This window comes from Clarias gariepinus, chromosome 26 (genome assembly GCF_024256425.1).
Source record: "Clarias gariepinus isolate MV-2021 ecotype Netherlands chromosome 26, CGAR_prim_01v2, whole genome shotgun sequence".
NCBI lineage: Eukaryota > Metazoa > Chordata > Actinopteri > Siluriformes > Clariidae > Clarias > Clarias gariepinus.
In genome coordinates, this window is record NC_071125.1 from 8,937,031 (window position 1) to 8,948,763 (window position 11,733).

General features: G+C 37.9%; 1 protein-coding gene across 1 annotated transcript; it reads right to left on the reverse strand.

Moving 5' to 3' along the window:
* Positions 1-5,789: 5,789 nt before the first annotated feature.
* Positions 5,790-11,121, reverse strand: LOC128513910 (Golgi-associated plant pathogenesis-related protein 1-like). Its single transcript, XM_053487473.1, has 5 exons — positions 10,789-11,121; positions 9,983-10,091; positions 9,724-9,827; positions 8,341-8,418; positions 5,790-6,423 (listed from the first exon to the last, which is right to left on the reverse strand). The coding sequence occupies exons 1-5, from the start codon at positions 10,799-10,801 to the stop codon at positions 6,263-6,265; spliced, it is 465 nt and encodes a 154-aa protein (XP_053343448.1). The 5' UTR covers positions 10,802-11,121; the 3' UTR covers positions 5,790-6,262.
* Positions 11,122-11,733: the final 612 nt, after the last annotated feature.

The window sequence follows — 11,733 nt, forward strand, 5'->3', positions numbered from 1 at the left end:
TGGATATCAGCACAATGCTGCGTCTTTGTGCCTACAACCGCATCCCAGTGCGGATATCCAGCCCAACTGCACTTCCTCTCATGTAATAATCCTTCTTTTTCTGTTAATACTGTAATAATAATAATTTGTTCCAGAAGCGGGCTCGTATACCAAAACACTTGTAAACCAAATAGAATTTTCCCTAAAGAAATAATGGAAACTCAGATTATTCATTCCACAGCCCAAAAACAATGAATACAAAAAAATAATCAACACAAAATATTTTAAAAATATAAAGTAACGCCTTAGAGTATTTGGATTACTTTTTTAATGTAACGAGTGATGTAACGAGTGATGTAACTAGTGATCTAATGCGTTAGGTCCGCCATTTAAGTACTCAGTTATTTAGTTATATTTTTCAAAATTAATTCGTTATCTAGACAATTTATGTAATCCATGAACCAGACAGCAGTGATTCTGTTATTGTACTATGTGTGTGTGAAAGTCATCCTACAAGCCTCGCCTTCGCTCCCGATAACCCGCCCTCCTCTGTTATTCCTGCAATTGTGAAAGGGTGAAAATGCAATGGGAGCTACAGCTAGTAAATCTTCAGAGCAGTGGAAACTGCATTTTTAACTTTAGTTTGCGGTTTCTTTCACGTCCCCGTTGCTGATGTGTCACTGCAAAGTAAGTCATTTTCGGCATATTTTGGAAACCTGCGAGCAGAAGATGTACTAGACATGATGCCATCCGAAAAGTAGCAAAATGTAGGATGAATTTCAAGCCTTTATAGGGCACTACAAAAGGTAAAAACAAATACCACTTACAGTATATAAGACAAAAATAAGTTCACCTTTTTTAATCTACTATTGATAACATCTTGAACAACGGCCCCCTTCAGCTGGTAATGAAAACCCCCCAATTAATCATTAGCACACAGCTGCCCACCATCGATGAGATTTAGAGTGTGGAACAATTTTATTGATCTATAATTGTAGTCAAGGGGAAGGTACCAAATACCCAGAAGGCCGACGCCTTCGTTTAAGAGGCTTTGATCCTTGCGGTACTCGCACGACAAATTGAGGAAGTGAGAAAAACATGCAGGCAGGAGGCAAAGGTTAGGTAACAGGGCAATAGATAAGAAAACTAACATCAGGAAAAAATTATAATCTGTAATCTGTAATAATAATACTTTTTGATTTTATTATCATATTTACTCTTACGTTGGTTAATGATGGTTGGGAAATGATGATTAGGAAAAAATATGCAAAGTGTGACCCAAGAACAACCCGTACATACAGAGTGCAAGAAATTAAGGAACTTTATTGGAGGGGAAAATACAGTCAGTGATACAAAATATAAAAAATAAGCTTTCGGTTCTGCTTTAATTGGGACACAAAGCGCAAAAAGCCATACTTCTGCTTTTGAAAAACAGATAAACAACATAAATCATATTCAGAACAAAACTAGTCACTGATCTTCAGCAGTACCATCATCCTCTGAAGAATGAGGATAATAAACTGGAGAGGTGGGATTGAGGCTGACACTGGGTAAAGATGGGGGAGAAGCAGGAGTGTTATTACCAGGTGGTGGAACACCCGTGGACCTGTAGTAAGGTTACACTGGAGGACGCCTTGATGGAGAGAGAGCCTCAATCTCAGCAATCACAATTTCCAGGTGGCGAACTAGGCCCATCAGAGCTCTAATCAGACGCAAATTGTGACGGTTTGGGTAAGGGAAGGAGTAGCCACCTGCTTCCAGCAGAAATCTCAGACGAGAAGTTAAAACGAAAAGTGCGCTGCCTGCGAACTAGACTAAGAAAGAGAATTTTAGTAAACATGGGCCCAATAGAAAAATCTGGATAAATGCACTAAGCACATATTAAAAGAAATGTAACAAAACAAAGCATACTGCAATATCCTACAACTAAAATTAACCGTTACTTTACCAAATTGAATAATAATCTACTGTATATGCACGCATGTAATCATGTAATGTAATCTTGATTTTAGTAGTGTAGGTTCAAAACTAGCATAACAAATAATCATGCCAATGATCAGATTAATGTGATTGTCTTAAACTAACCATAATATGGGAATAGTAGTAGGTAAATGAAAAATAAATATTAACAAACATGTTCAATTAATTGATTTAATCTGATTTAATTAATCTTTAATCTCAATATTTATCCTATAATAATCAAAATATATTAAACAAAAAAACCAAAAAATTAAACTAGTTGATATATAAGGTCAAAATCATTAAAATAATCACATAGTTATAGAAATATGTTTAAAGTATAATCAAAATGAATAACCAGAACATATATTAAAGTACTAATAGATAAATAATCTCTATACATGTAGAAAATACATAATGGACAGTTAAAGACAAATTAGATCAAATTTACTGTGATGGGAATAATAAAAATAATTAAATATAATAAATATAGAACACTTACACATTTTGATGAGAAAGAGTTTGAAAAATTGCGGCTTCAACAAAACCCGAGTCACCAGCAGTGGTCAATGGTCTGGTCAAGAAAAAAGGAACAAGCCAAATTTTCTCCAAAAAAGAGAGCATAAGAGCATAAGTAAATTCTTGACTTAAGGCAGAGCAAACAATAATGTAATTGTTAAATGAAGGTATATAAACCATGTAAAATTAGGGAAGTTGGAGGAGGTGAGGGAGAGACAACTTTGCAGAATCTTGTCTGTTTGTCTTTTGTCTGGCTGGTCCAGTGCTGTCCATTTACTTTTGGCTGCAATAAAATCTTTTGCTATTTCAGTTCATGAGTAGTTATTGATTTTTTTGGAAAATTGGCATAGTTCACAGCAAATTTGCCACGACAAAAGGTAATAAAAAAATGATGAACGGCATTCTCATAAGAATGAACTATTCAACACTCTCGTATAAGGTAAACATTATCGATGTAGTGGCCCCCAAATCTTTTCGGTCTGTTGGCAGTTCCAAATGAACAGTATTTTCACTGTATTCTATTTCTTGTGCATCTTTGCACTGCACCTGCTGTGCAACAGCAAAAATGCTGTTTTTCCATTTTACTACACCGCATAAAAAAATGAACATTGTTAAAAAGTAAACTTTCTTTTGTAGTTTAAATTAAAAACTAAAACTCTTAAATAGTCTGGATTCATTACATGTAAAGTGCAAAAATTCCTATTCCAGAGTGATGGGATGTCATGGTAAGAAGGGAAGCACCAGAAGCAATGCACCCAATATACAGTGCATTCAGAAAGTATTCACAGCGCATCACTTTTTCCCTATTTTATTATCTCACAGCCTTATTCTAAAATGAAAGGCGCATCCTGTTTCCCCTGATCATCCCTGAGATGTTTCTGATTAATTGGAGTCCATCTGTGGTAAATTCATTTGATTGGACATAATTTGGAAAGGCACACACCTGTCTATATAAGGTCCCACAGTTAACCATTCATGTCAGAGCACAAACCAAGCATGAAGTCAAAGAAATTGTCTGTAGATCTCTGAGACAGGATTATCTCGAGGCACAAATCTGGGAATTTACAGAAAAAAGTGGCCTCCATCATCTGTAAGTGGAAGAATTTCTAAACCACCAGGACTCTTCCTAGAGCTGGCCGGCCATCTAAACTGAGCGATCGGGGGAGAAGAGCCTTAGTCAGGGAGGTGACCAAAAACCCGATGGTCACTCTGTCAGAGCTCCAGAGGTCCTCTGTGGAAAGAGGAGAACCTTCCAGTAGGACACCCATCTCTACAGCAATCCACCAATCAGGCCTATATGGTAGAGTGGCCAGAGAGTCTAATCAGAGAATTTTGTTTCTCTTGGTCTGAGAGTCCTTCAGGTGCCTTTTGGCAAACTCCAGGCGGGCTGCCATGTGCCTTTAATAGAGGAGTGGCTTCCATCTGGCCACTCTGTCCAGACCACCTCTGGAATCAGTTCAGGGATTCGTACCCAAGCTTGGAACAATTGCATGCTCACAGACAAAAATAAACTGGTCCTGGGGCCAAGTGTGCTCGAAAACCTTCCCACACCCCAGTGCGAAAACGCACGAAAGCGATCCATACCCTGTAAATGCACCCCCTAGAGGCCATATACTCAATTGCACCTATGCACTTCCGGTTAGATACAAAGAGCACTTTGTATGATACATGCACTCTGCACTATGACGAAATTAAATTTGGTTTAATGTACCCGAACAAAGTAACATTTCCCTTTTTCGACAATCAATACTTACAATTAATTAAAGGAAATTTTAAATTTAACAATATAGGTAGGTGGGTTCAACTTTATTGTCATTGCATAGTAAAGGTACTTACCAACGAAATGCAGTTTAGCATCTACCAAAGGTCCAAATATTAGTGTATATACTTTTTAATATAATGCTCTTCCCCCTTTTATTTCACAAAGAGCAACACACCACTATATGACACATTGTTTATTTATTATATAAAAATCTCCCCGAAGGGTCAAAACATTGACCTACATCAGGTGTCGGCAACCTTAAACACTCCAAGAACCATTTCGACCCGTTTCCTACAGAAAACACCGGGAGCCTCAAAACATCTAAAAATGTCCTTGTGACATCTAAAAATTAAGATAACATTATATACATTATATCGCTTTTTTTTACCTTTATGATATGTATAAAAAAACACAACACAGTGTGTTGCAGTTATAAAATTTATGAACTGCAACAGCGAAAAACTAAATCTTATTTCTGTATGCAACAAAAAACATTTTGAACTCCGATAAAAGACGACGAGTTTAAGGTTACTTTTAAATAAAATAGTTAGTGTCTCTCTAGAAATAGAGAGAGTAAGAGCATTTGCATAATGTGATGACAGCTCACAGGATTGGGTCCAAACAGCTGTTTGTCTATATAACAACTTCTTGTCAGTGAGGCTAAACAAAAAAAGGCTTTAATTTGCTGGGGAGCATAATAGTTCAAACTTTAAAGCAAGAGGAAAAGGTCATGTGGGCTGACGAGTCCATACCTATTCAAGAGTGATGGACGTGCATGTAGTGATGCACCCATCATGGATAGTGCCCACTGTACAAGCTTCTGGGAGCAGTGTTATGATCTTGGGTTGCTTCCATTAGTCAGGTCTAGGCTCAACAATGTTATGTGGCAATAAAAGGAAGGCAACATGTTATCTCATTAATCGATTTTTTTAAAAACCATAATGCACAGGCATATTCAAGGACAAGTTGTGAACGAGTGGTTTGGGAGCATAAGAAATCATTTCATGCACTAGTCATAAACAAAGCTAAAGGTGATCGAACAAAATAAGGGGGTATGAATTCCCACCCCCCCGACCATACAGTGTACTGAGGGAGCCTCTTGAGAGCAGTCCAATAGTGGGGAAAAATCAAGGTATTTTGGTGTGAAGTAGACAGGCTAATTCGTGCTTGTTAAAACGAGAATTGTAGAAATTAAAAACTGTGAGTTTAAACTTGTCAGAGAACATCTGATTAGGAAACATCCTGTTTCAAAATACGACCAGATATAGCACAACCCTCAGGCAGCTAAGGCTCTAGGTTGTTGATTTGAGGATCTGAAGATGTGGGTTTGAGCCCTGCCATCGGTGGGTTGCCACACCCTATACTACCCAGCCACCGCGTGCAGTGTCGGTCCCAAGCCTGGTTGAAAAATGGAAGGGTTATGTCAAGAAGGGCATCCAGAGTAAAACCTGTGCAAATTGGATGGTCCGCTGTGGTCACCCTTTCAAGGGTGCGGCTGTCGTGTTAAGAGAAAAATCAAATACTGTTGTGTTATTAATGAAATGTAAGGTTAATAGGCAAGTTCACACCGTTTTAAACTGTTTAAATGTTTACTGTTGTTTATTCAAACCTCAACACTGAAATAATACACACAAAACTATGGTAAAGCAGGCACTTTGTTCAGTGTTAAACAATAATACTGTGACATTCATGTTAAGACTCATTTTAAGTTCACATGCTCTTAACATGAGTTTTCCTTGGACCTTTAAAAATAAGAGACAACGTGTGTAAGCTCCAGGGGACTACATGTCTGAAATTATGTGTCTAAAAATACCTGTCAATAGTACATTAGCTCTGTAGTACTTCAGCTATCAGTTTTATCTGTGAACATGGATTAAGCTTAGTATTAAAAAACATTCTAAGACCAACTAAACTGTAAGGCATCAGTGTATTTAATAATGCTTAGCCATAGGGCTCCAATTCACTTCTTGTAGACCTGTGAGACTTGCAATTCACCGTAACAGCACACGACTTCCAAACTCTAGCTCCTCAAACATTCCAGGATCAGCTCTTAGGAGGCAGGACATTTGCTTGGAAGTGGCCCTGATTAGTGATATTCCCGGCAGGGAAGTAGCGTGCCACTACAAACGTGGAGCCATCGGATGCAACAGCTTTACCAACACCCAGCTTCTGTGAGCTCTTCCACACCATTGCAGTGAAGTGACCTGAATAAGAAATAATACACAAGTTCCTTAGAAGTAGAATTGTACAGTCGTGGTCAAAGGTTTTGAGAATGACACAAATATTAGTTTTCACAAAGTTTGCTGCTAAACTGCTTTTAGATCTTTGTTTCAGTTGTTTCTGTAATGTACTTAAATATAATTACAAGCACTTCATACGTTTCAAAGGCTTTTATCGCATTTTACATGACATTTATGCAAAGAGTCAGTATTTGCAGTGTTGGCCCGTCTTTTTCAGGACCTCTGAAATTCGACTGGACATGCTCTCAATCAACTTCTGGGCCAAATCCTGATTGATAGCAACCCATTCTTTCATAATCACAAATCATAATCTCGCCCCTTGAGGATTGACCACAAGTTCTCAACGGGATTAAGATCTGGGGAGTTTCCAGGCCATGGACCCAAAATTTCAACGTTTTGGTCCCCGAGCCACTTATTTATTACTTTTGCCTTATGGCACGGTGCTCCAATCTTCACCAAACTGTTGTTGGATTGTTGGAAGAAGTTGCTGTTGGAGGGTGTTTTGGTACCATTCCTAATTCATTGCTGTGTTTTGGGCAAAATTGTGAGTGAGCCCACTCCCTTGGATGAGAAGCAACCCCACACATGAATGGTCTCAGGATACTTTACTGTTGGCAGGACACAGGACTGATGGTAGCGCTCACCTTTTCATCTCTGGACAAGCCTTTTTCCAGATGCCCCAAACAATCGGAAAGAGGCTTCATCGGAGTATATGACTTTGCCCCAGTCCTCAGCAGTCCATTCACCATACTTTCTGCAGAAGATCAATCTGTCCCTAATTTTTTTGGGAGAGAAGTGGCTTCTTTGCTGCCCTTCTTGACACCAGGCCATCTTCCAAAAGTCTTCGCCTCACTGTGCGTGCAGATGCGCTCACACCTGCCTGCTGCCATTCCTGAGCAAGCTCTGCACTGGTGGCACTCCGATCCCACAGCTGAATCCTCTTTAGGAGACGATCCTGGCGCTTGCTGGACTTTCTTGGACGCCCTGAAGCCTTCTTAACAAGAATTAAACCTCTTTCCTTGAAGTTCTTGATGATCCTATAAATTGTTGATTTAGGTGCAATCCTAGTAGCCACAATATCCTTGCCTGTGAAGCCATTTTTATGCAACGCAATGATGGCTGCACGCGTTTCTTTGAAGGTCACCATGGTTAACAATGGAAGAACAATGATTTCAAGCATCACCCTCCTTTTAACATGTCAAGTCTGCCATTCTAACCCAATCAGCCTGACATAATGATCTCCAGCCTTCTGCTCAACATTCTCACCTGAGTTAACAAGACAATTACTGAAATGATCTCAGCAGGTCCTTTAATGACAGCAATGAAATGCAGTGGAAAGTTTTTTTTGGGGATTAAGTTAATTTTCATGGCAAAGAAGGACTATGCAATTCATCTGGTCACACTTCATAACATTCTGGAGTATATGCAAATTGCTATTATAAAAACGTAAGCAGCAACTTTTTCAATTTCCAATTTTTTTGTAAATCTCAAAACTTTTGGCCACGACTGTACGAACATGTTCGAACAAGCGCCAGAATGTCAGACCGATTTTGCAAGCATGTGACTCTAATATAAACGCCACAATTGCTGTGTGAATACAGAGCTAAATATTTATGTTTCAAGAGGGGAAGTGGAAAGAATTAGATAGCATTTATCATATTTAAATGCTCCTTTTCTAAAGTCACCATGAGCTTGTAGGAAATTAGGCAGATATGACACAATCCAACTGCTGGGAGATATTACTCACCATGGGGTTTGTTCATTGAACATCCTGTAAGTGTTTTTTTACCCTCTCATACTATTCCAGTGAATTTTGTTCTGCCTAATATTTAGCTTCATACAGAAAGTCTTAGAGTTTTCATCATAAATAAGCAGGCTTACCAGTTCCAGAGGAGAATCCAGGGTGGTTGAAGTTGTACTGGTTCACCTCATTATACCAGCGATCAGTCACATCCTTTCCTAACACATTAAAAAATTATTAATAATAACTTGCAAAGACACAATGACTGATTTTCTAATTGGAAAGACATAAAAAAAGCATGATGTATTATCCTTGGTTTCAAGTAAAATAAATATATAATATACAGATTATGATATAATCAGATTATACATATACAGTAGTATACAAAATTATGAATAAAAGACTCTAATCATCATGGAAGGTTGTTACTTTGGGGTCTGCACCATTTATTTATTTATTTATTTCAAAGTGATCAGAGAAATCTAGACCCCTATGAACACTTTGTATTTGAGTGTAACCTTAAGCAATGATTCAAGATTCAAGATTCAAGGAACTTTATTAATCCCAGAGGAAAATTGCTTTAAAGAGAGATCCTTCGAGCTGGATGGAGTGCTTGTACAATATTTGAATGGTTTGTCTTGTGTATTTGAGTGATTTTCCATTTTAGTTAATAGTGTTTTTCTGAAATACTGCTATCTTATCACTCAGTTCACGTGCTCTTAACATTATTCCTTAGGACTTTACTACTGCGCCATCCTGGGCTGGGTGCTCATGATTAAAAGTTATCTTTCTGCAATTGCAAATAAGATTCATCAACTAACAATAGGTCACAAAGTGTCACACCCTACTAAAACATTTTCTTCAAATTACCATGTGGAATTGAAATTATGAAGAGTTAAACCTACTGTAGGGCATACAGTGATTTTTCATAGTAGTATCATAGCATCAAGAAATTACATTTTTGTTACCCGGCAACAAGGAGGATCACTTAAGCAAATAGATCAGTATTAAAAAAAGGATGTACCAAATACATGGGGTATTCAAGTCAAACCAGGACTTTTCATTGTCCAGAATAACAAAACACAGTAAAGAGTAAAGCCTGCCTTGATTTCTCTATACAGTATAATCCACTGCTACACTAATGCACTTGTGGTTAAAAAAAAAAAAAAGTAGAAAGTTTTCCCAGTATGCCAGAGCCATGTCTGAAACGCTGAAACATCTTTAATTAATCAATACCATCATGTAAGCATCAATAATAGAATTCAGGCACACACTGTCTAACCCTAACTGTTCCAACTCTTTATAGAATTTTAATGTTTGTCACCTTTATGAATCACCCTGGACCGGCCAGACATTCCATTCCACTTAGTCAGTATATTAACAAAGCTAACATGGAGGTTGTCACTACAAAATTAGTCCCAGCTGTTGCAAACTCTGGAGCAAACCGGAGCGAAGAGAACAAGCAAATGTGTGCTGTATCTTGGACAGGATTTCATTAATTCTAAGTCAAACAATATTCTCACCTGTTTGATCATACGATGCCCAGGCTAGATTTTCTCCACAGTTTCCTTTACTCGATTCAACACTGTGCTTTAAAATCCTTCTGCTGGCCAAACTCTCTGCATATCTAAGAAAAAACAACACACACACAATGGGTGGTGCAGAGTAATTTGATATGGAGCAAAAACAGTATGGGACATAATCAGAGCAGCAGATATGAATTCAACTACTTACTTACTTACTTACTCAAACTGTTTAAACATGAACATGTATACGCTTTACCTCGCCGCCTCTGTACAAAGATTCTTGCTGAGGCTCAACGGTGGTGCTTGATGCTTCTTTCTGTATTCGTTATGAGACTTCAGCACTTCCTTATTGAATTGCTTTGAGGCTAAGAGAGAGATACATAGCCACAGTAACAATAGTAAATGGTACAAGACCACACTAAACATTTCACTGCATCACTGGACTCTGATCATCTATTGTAAAAACAAGACACCCAGTGGTTGTCATATCTTACAATAGATAAACAATACAGTTAGTGTGAAGGCACACAACCATGTTTCAACCACTGGAAGGAATAACTTCCTATATATACTGTAAACATATACACACACTATATATATACACACACACATATACACACACACGACACATTATGGCTTTTTTTGGCAAAAAATATATATAACCTGATCCATACCAGCTAGAGGATTATAGCTGAATTGTATGAAGGGCATGACATTTTTAAACTTCTTAGCAAACCTTTTCAGACAAAAAGGATCTTTTAAGAGTGGACTTTAAGCTTGAGATTAGCACAACATACTAAACAATGCATCTTTATAATAACGATTGTTGTTGTTGAAGGGGCCTATTTATAAAGCCAACTGCATCATAGTGGATGCTGAACAATGCAATGACTATGGTCTTTCTTTCTCTATCTCTCTCTCTCTCTCACACACACACATACGGACACAAAGCAAAGGAAATGTTGTAGTATTGTGGAAAAATACTGTCATTAAAATAAATAAAAAAAACAATGACACAGACATTTGACAAATCATTTCTCAGCCGAAATCCAGTTCTCTTACCAGACTTGCCCATGATGAAGAGAATTTCCTTTCCAGGGCTTGTGCTTTTTCACTGCTCTTGGCACCTTTCCCTCTCTCTCTCTCTCTTTCTTTCTCTCTCTCTCTTCTCAGACTCTTCAAGTCCTGCTTCCCTGCAATTCATCCAATGCCCATATGTTTCTTAACCATACACACAAAGTACAGCCAATATTTTAAAACCCACTCTATAAAACTGCACTACGCTTCTCTCCCTTCTCATATGTTCCCTCTCTCTTTCTCTCGTTCTGCTGTCCCCTCTCTCTTTCTCACTCTCTTTTTCCTTCTCTTTCTGTGCATGTGAAGTGAGTAGGAATCCTCGTCTGATTACATCATCAGTGTGAGCCACGTGACCTTATATGGGGCTGACGCGCCTGCTTTCACATGAAAAAAGTGATCTGTAGCACAGCTGTAGGCACACAAAAGACAACTGGGTGTGTATGCTCAAACTAGGGTCAGACTGACAGATTACCCACATGCGATGTGTGTGCATTTTATGAGATTTTTTTTTAATGTTATACTTGCACTTATTTTATTCATCTGCTGGTTAAACATGAGTACAATGAAAGCCAGAAAAAATCAGAGGATTAAAAAAAATGCAGACTGAAGAAGCAGATCACATGAATGGAATTATTAAGTGCAAATAAATAAACAAACAAATAAATAAAGTAACACTTTAAATTTCTTTTTGGACTGTGTTTAAAAAATCCTTTGAATACAGTGCACATTGTTTTATATATATTTTAGTGATAGGAGTTAAACTACTATGTAAAAGCCAATTCATGTGTAAAAACAATTCCTCATGCTCACAGAACCACTGGGACAGACTATGTCCATGCGATCAGAGAAGAAATACTCTTGCACCCATTTACATCAACAGATTAGATTTAAGTTGCTTGGAGTCAATCATTATGCATCTTTGCATCATCC